Below are 7,777 nucleotides of genomic sequence, written 5' to 3'. Positions count from 1 at the left end.
AGCACGGACATAAGAGAGGACACTTCTCTCTATTAATTAGCTAGCTAACACAATATATGAAACACCTAAATTAACCCCCCCTCCTTTCAAAAAAAAAAACAAAACCCCCAGCCACTGGAATGCTGACGTGTGGATGCCTTTCGGTCCCAGTTGGTGCCACCAACCGGGACCAAAGGCCCCCCTGCCTGGGCTTGGCGCACCGGCCACGTGGAGGACCATCTGTCCCGTTTCGTGTTTGAACCGAGACTGAAGGGGGGAGGTATTAGTAACGACCCATTAGTCCCGGTTCATGAACCGGGACTAAATGCCCTTACGAACCGGGACAAATGCCCTGTTTTCTACTAGTGTATGGCATGGTTATGACTTATAACTTGGTATAAACAATAATCGTTACATATATTGTTTAATATTTGGTTTGCATGCATGAAATGGATGATAGGGTTTCAATTTCCGACGACCATGGATGGGTAGATGAAGATTGGGTCAAGGGGGCAAAAGTCATTTGTCAATAGGTTGAGCCATTGTATGTGCCCAGCTTGGAAACCTCCAGCACCTCGGATGTGCCGCCACCACGGTCACCTGCTCCCTCGAGCATTGCATGTCGCTGCGGTTCTTCAGACCATATATGTCGATGGTCATGCCTCCTCTCCTCCACTGCTGACGCCACCTGCACGAGCAAGGTGGTGGTAGAAGGATCGTGTGAGCAAGGCGGCGATGGTGTCTAGGTGGGACCATGGCGGAGGATTCGAGCAGGAGTGGACCTAGCCATCGCGGGGTGAGGGAGAAGACATGGTTGGGAGCCTAGGAGATGATTGGTTTGGTAAGCAAAAAACACATGAGAAAACTAGACGCCGTCGAACATAGAACACGAGTTTTACATATGTAAGAGAGATGGGCGAGGAGAAAAAATTCAAAAGAATGGAGAAGGGCGATGAAGAAAAATAATGGAGGGCAGAATGTGGTGAGGCGAATGTTTCAACTATCCTTTAATAGTAAAAATGGACGGACGCGATGACATGCGCCATCATTGATCTAGTATACGAGAGAAAACCAACACTAATTCGAACTAGCGGAACCGTCCCACAATTGTTTTCTATCCGATGTACAACAGCAAGTGTTCCACGTGGTTCCAACTTACTACAATCCCTTCTTGGCACTGTTATATCAGATATTCTTGCCTCCCACCAGCTATTTTGATGAGAATCAAAGCAACAGAAATGATGTAATTAATTTTCTTTTTAAGTAGTAACATATTAAGATTAAGATGATAAAATCTTAATAACAATTACATCCAGCCTCTACAATGATACAATATCAAGACTAAGTCGAGATATCAACTATCCACACCGCCTAATAATTAAAAGATTAAAAAGAAGAACAACGACTTGTAACACTAACACATAAACAGCAACACCATTTATTTCATTGTCATTGACATCACACGAATTATGGAAAACGGATCACCGAAAGCAGCTCCATTATATATGAAATTAAACCAAGTTAAACAGCAGCCAGAGCATATAAAATCCTTATTCATGCTATTTAACTCTGGGTAAAATTTGAGCAGGGCCGAGACTAGTGCATGATGAATACGTTGTACTCAACGGTGGCGTCGCCGGTCTTGAGGTCCAAGGTGTGCGTCCTGGCCTGCGCGTACCCTGGAGCCCACCTGAAAACGCCGGTACCGCCGACGACAGCCATCTCGCGGACCTCGGTGAACACGGCGTTGCGACCCATAATGGCGACGCTGCTGCCGTTGTACTTGCCGGCGGTGAAAAGGAAGTTCATGAGCATGAGCAGCGCCAGCTGGTCCTTGCCGGCGGCGATGTAGGTGCCCTGGGCGCGGCCCATGAGCCTGGATGAGTTGAGGCTCGGCCCCTCGGTGAGTGAGTTGTCCATGACCATGACGACGCCGAAGGCTGTCTTGGAGGTGTTGGTCGTGGTCGCGCGCGCCACCGGCACTGACGTCGGGTCCGGTCCGCTCACCACGTCGTGCCAGTACACCTTGAGGTGCGTCTCCTTCTGGGACGACGCGGTCTGCGGTTGCATGGTGGCCAGGGCGAGGAGGACGAAGAGCACGGCAGAGGCCATGGATTTCCCTTGAGTAGTCGGTGTTTGGCTGTTATGATGCTTTTGTGGGGTTGGCTGTGATGCGTGCTGTGTGCGTACGCTAGTATTTATGCCCTGCGCGAAAGCGGGTACGCGTACATTACGCGGCGCATTGACAGTTCAGCGAGAGATATATGTGTTCGGCTCGTTACTTCATCAAGAGAACTAGTGACTTCGCACTAGGTAAACCGGCTCATCTGCAACAGTGCCCAACAACCGTCCTGGCCGGGCGATGTAAATGGTTTTTTTTTTGAGGGAAGGGCGATGTAAATGGTGGTGCGTATTTTTCTTGCTATCAGGTGGTGTGGTGGTTTCATGTCCTGTAGCACTTTAGAAAATTAGTACTATACAGTAGTGTCTCTAGAGACCGTACGCTTGTAGCAGTGCTGCAGTGAAGTCCATATCGTTCGTGTGAGGGAAAGTTGGTACTTGCTAGATCGGTTGTGTCATGGACGTCTATTGATATGATACACTTCTTGGTTGTGTGAGTGAATGTGAGGTGATGGAAGAGCAGAGGAATGTTAGGTGATTGAAGACTGACATAAAAAAAACGAGTGTTTTGCTCCTCTCTTCTGCAGTCTCTCTCTTGCTGAACAAAGCCTCCCATGCTCTAGAGCTAGCCAGGACAAGGTGAAAATGGCCTGTAGCAGGTGGTGTGGTGGTTTCATGTCCTATAGCACTTTAGAAAATTAGTACTATATAGTAGTGTCTCTAGAGACCGTATGCTTGTAGCAGTGCTGCAGTGAAGTCGATATCGTTCGTGTGAGGGAAAGTTGGGACTTGCTAGATCGGTTGTGTCATGGACGTCTATAGATATGATACACTCCTTGGTTGTGTGAGTGAATGTGAGGTGATGGAAGAGCAGAGGAATGTTAGGTGATTGAAGACTGACACCAAAAAAATGAGTGTTTTTGCTCCTCTCTTCTGCAGTCTCTCCCTTGCTGAACAAAGCCTCCCATGCTCTGGAGCTAGCCAGCACAAGGTGAAAATAGCCTGCACCACTAATACCTACGACTTGATGGTGGTAATGAGAACCCTACTTGAGGGCCTAAGAGCATCTGCAACCACAATTGGCAAATATTGATCCCCAAACGGCCACGGACGTTGCCTGTCAGTGACCGGGTGTGTCCGTTTTGACTCTCATTTATGCATGCATGCAACCATGTTCCCTACATCTTCCTTAAATTGCCTGATCAAATGTATGCGATTAACAGAGATGGGGAGACAACGTGAAACGGAAGAATAAAGAAAGAGAAAAAGTGGCCCGGGGTGGGCTGCATCCTACGTGTATGGCTGCCTGGACATTTCCATATCCTTCCCATATTTGGTATAGATATAGGCATTTGCGGACAGCCCGATCATGTCTTATATACTATGACACTAAGCTCCATAGTTTCTAAGGCCTCACAATCAATTGAGGTCTCCAATTTAGAATTGAGTCATCCAATTTTGACCGGGTCAATAATTTCACAAGGAGCTCACTCATTCAATTTTTAAATACACTATGCTCCTTAATTTTGGAGCTCACCAATTCGATCGAGGTATACAATTTTATCTTGATTTTGACTCGATCAATCTTTGGTTGTAGCAATGAAATCTCTAACTTCATTAACCTCTCTAATTTTAAAACTCACTCATTCAACTGAGGTCCTTAAATTTAGATTGGATACACAACTGATTACATCGTCGGCCTGGGTTTCACGATGGGATCTCTCAATAAAAGGATCCCATGGTACGTCTGTGTGGTGTGGATCTTTGTTGACAAAAGGGAAGTGCTGCCTATGACATGTTTAGCGAAAGGTCATCATGAGGGTCTCCCTCCAGATCCGGTGGTTGACCTCAGCGATGAGATGCAAACTATGAACGACAACCTGACACGGAGGGATGGTGGTGCAGCGGCGACGGTCACACACCGCATGTAGCTGCTGGGATCGTGGAAAAGTGGTGGCAACAACACATGAGTGACCTGATGGCGGTGCTACTCGAGCACCCGGTCTCGATCCCCGAGATGAAAGCCTAGGTGACCTGAGATGGTTATACCTAGCAATGACGATATTTCTATGTCGTTACCTTGTTGAAGACATTGCTCGGATATACACAGACTGCTTATTCAGGGTGAAATCCTGGATTATGACCCAAAGTGGTTGGATCCGGTGACGGCGGCGATTGAGCACCGTTCCCTTCCTGAAGACGTTGATGTTGAAGAATACCATCGTCTATGTGGTGCCATGAGATGATCGGTGCAGATATGGTCATTGATATAGCTTGCCGAGAGTGGATTTGATCGGGGTTTTTTCTCGCCTGCGCATAGCTTTAGTTTTATATGACTTTTCTATTTGTTGGTGTGTTCTGGTGTGTGTGTGTTAGTGTTGGCTGTGTGCATCCTAGCTATGCAGAGGCCAGTTGAGCTCATTGTGTTTGTATCCTCTTGATGCATTATTTTGAGTCAATAAAATTCACACTTTGTCAAAAAAGCACCAGTATAATACACGCGGCCAACAACATAGATAACTTTCTCATCTATTTGTATTAATTAAAAGACGTCCTCCAATCACACGGTCAAAAAGACCCACCCAAACACAACAATAAAAATGAAAAATGATACACTCACAGACAATTTGCTACGGATTGGTCATACCAAACACTCTCCCACCAATGACTTGTTTTTCACCGTTGGGCTGCTCTTCCCCTAATTAATCTTCAACTATAAATTGACACATCCATCCTTAACCATGATTCCGTAAAGTCTGTCTGTAGGTGTACCATCTCTGATAAAAGGAACACACTCCAATGTTTCCCACATGCCAAACCAACTAGCGATAAATAGTTTTCACAACTTAAAGAAAATGAACATGTAAAAATAAAACATTTACAACACCAAAACATAAACGACACAGCAAAGCACGCACTGCCCTTCTAGTCCTCTATAACACTAAGCTCCCTAGTTTTAAAGAGCTCACACTCAATTGAGGTGTCCAATTACAATTTGGCCACCTGTTTTTGACCCGGTCAACAATTTCTCAAAGCTCTCTCATCCAATTCTTTTATACTATGCACTATGCTTCCTAATTTTTAAGGTGTCACAATTAATTGAGGTATTCAATTTAGAATATCTTTAATACACTATGCTTCCTAATTTTTAAGGCCTTACATTTAATTGAGGTCTTTATTTTGGAATTGGATCACCGATTTTGACCGGGTCAATGATTTAAGGGGCTCTCTCTTCAATTCTATTATCATCTAATACATCATGCTCCCTAATTTTTAAAGCCCTCCCATTCAATTGAGGTGTTACACGTTCAATTGAGGTCTCCAATTTAAAATTGGGTCACCAATATTAACTGGGTAAATGATTTAAGGGACTCTCCCTTTAATTCTGTTATCATCTATCTCATGCACTATGTTGCCTAATTTTGGAGCTCTCCCGTTCAATTGAGGAGTTCGTTGGTTTGCGATTTCTACCGGTCAGCGATTTCTCACGGAGCTTTCTCATTCGTTGAGGTATTTAATTTTGGATTTGATTCATGATTTTGACTGGATCAACAACTTCTCAAACTAATTGGAAAAAACCATTATATAGAAACACATATGTCCCGTACACCCTCCAACCTAACAAAGAAGCGCCAACACATGCACCGTAGCACTAATATAATACATGCGTCCACCAACGCAGAAAACTTTTCCATGTATAGGTTGATTAGCGGATAACACAAAATCATACGGCCAAAAACACATGAAAACGTTGTATTATAAAAAACAAAACACACTTCACTATCTTCCCGACGTCTCAAACCAATTTTGATCACTATCAAATCCCAAGAATATAAACGGCGCAACAAAGCGCGCCTAAACCTTCTAATATTTACTAATTTGTGGCAACATATGAGCTTCCGCGTTAATCCACATCAACATTGGTTTAGCTATTAGACTTTAAATTTAATCTTTATATTTGCTAATTAAAAGCACCACACGAGACACCATGTTAATCGTACAAAGTAAGAAATTTCACCCGTCCAATTAATATATAATTCATTCGTAGCCATCGGATGAAAGAGTAAACATGCTCCCCTATGCCAGGCACAAGTCTTCCTCACTTTGGACTCTCCCTTATTCGATTGAAAAGGAAAAAAAATGGCAGTCCGTATGTTCCCAAGGGAGATTGCATCAGCCCAAGGGTCCAACATGTCACTCTAGGAAACGTGCAAGGTAAGATCACCTACCAAGTTAATTTCTTTTTCTGGAGGCGTACTAACGAAGGTACGCATGGATGCGTGACAGAGCTAGGTGAGTATGTTATGCGTGCATGCATTTAGGTATGTAAACTACTTTTTCTAATAAAAAAATAACTAAGCACATATATGCCCCTATGCGTGTACTATACCTATCATGCATGTACTTAAATCACACCTACATATATACTGCTGAATCTGTATGTGACATGCACAAAGTGTTTATGAAAAATATTAAGAAAACCAGTGAAAAAATACTAAATCTATGTGGCAAATACATTTAATAAAAATACTAGAATATATTTTGAAAATCAAAATTGCTGAACTATGCAAAGTGGATCCAAGATCCATTGATTTCAAAAGTGAGGGCGTGTAGATCAAATTTTATATATAAGATAGTTAAGGATAAATGCCCGACAATAGAGAGTGCTTAATTAAGTAAAAATGTAATTCAGTAGTAGCCAAAGAAAAGCATCACTATTACTTTTTCCGATGATTCTGTTGGGATGCTAGAAGGATCTATTTCCAAAAATGTACAAACAAAGTTTCAGAGTCGTATCGGAGGGCATCTAATAATTTGGGGAAACTTTTTGAATAGAGAACAGCGAGTTTCTAGAAATTTTTAATTCATTTAAAAAAAACTAAAGCAAACTTCTAAATTTAACTGTTGTTATTTGAAATATAAGGATGCCTTCTAGAACATTACAGACCAAGTGAAAAAAAATGATTTGACCGGAAAACCCAATATATATGGAATTGTTGGAAAGACAAATATGGCTTCCAAAAGTTCAAAAACTATCTTCAAGGAGTTTAATGATTTTCAATACATTTTAAAAGTACAAGGATAAATTTGAACCGAGCCATCGCTCATGGCGATACATGCAACTCTGCAGCATGTTCAAGTGATGAGTGCTGGACTGGTGGAGGCTTTGATGAGTTACATAGGTTTATATGTGTGTGCGTGCATGTGTGACACACAGAGAGAGGGGGGAACAAGTATATAGAGAGTGATCAACACAAATTTAGTCCTCCGTAGAATATTTTAAACATATGTACCATGTTGCAAGCAATAATTGTGCCAGTAGTAACCAGTAGAGAGAAAATTCGAGAAGTAACAATCTATTTAGTAACTACAAAAAACACTATAATATATTTATTAATTACAAAAATTATGAGTCATTAAATATATATAATGGTGTCACCACTTTTTGTTGTGGCACAACTCTTAATACAAAATTTTCACAAATTTAAATGCTCCACAATGTTCCGACTATATTCATAATAGAAAGTAGGGAAATACAATATGGTATACGCTGTCAAAATAACTAGTGAAGGATATTTGTAAAGATGTTGTACTTCTGTTTCTAAAAGATTCAATCAAAACAATGTTTATATAAATTTTTGTTTCAATACTAATTGTTTTAAATTTTGCTAGCCTG

General features: G+C 42.1%; 1 protein-coding gene across 1 annotated transcript; it reads right to left on the bottom strand.

Annotated features, from left to right (window-relative positions):
* Nucleotides 1-1,575: 1,575 nt before the first annotated feature.
* Nucleotides 1,576-2,132, bottom strand: LOC123066622 (dirigent protein 22-like). The gene has a single exon (XM_044489670.1). It carries the CDS (start codon nucleotides 2,089-2,091, stop codon nucleotides 1,576-1,578), a length of 516 nt encoding a protein of 171 aa, XP_044345605.1. The 5' UTR covers nucleotides 2,092-2,132.
* Between the last annotated feature and the right edge of the window lie 5,645 nt (nucleotides 2,133-7,777).

This window comes from Triticum aestivum, chromosome 3B, assembly GCF_018294505.1.
Source record: "Triticum aestivum cultivar Chinese Spring chromosome 3B, IWGSC CS RefSeq v2.1, whole genome shotgun sequence".
NCBI classification, from domain to species: domain Eukaryota; kingdom Viridiplantae; phylum Streptophyta; class Magnoliopsida; order Poales; family Poaceae; genus Triticum; species Triticum aestivum.
This window is presented reverse-complemented; position numbering and strand designations above follow the sequence as displayed.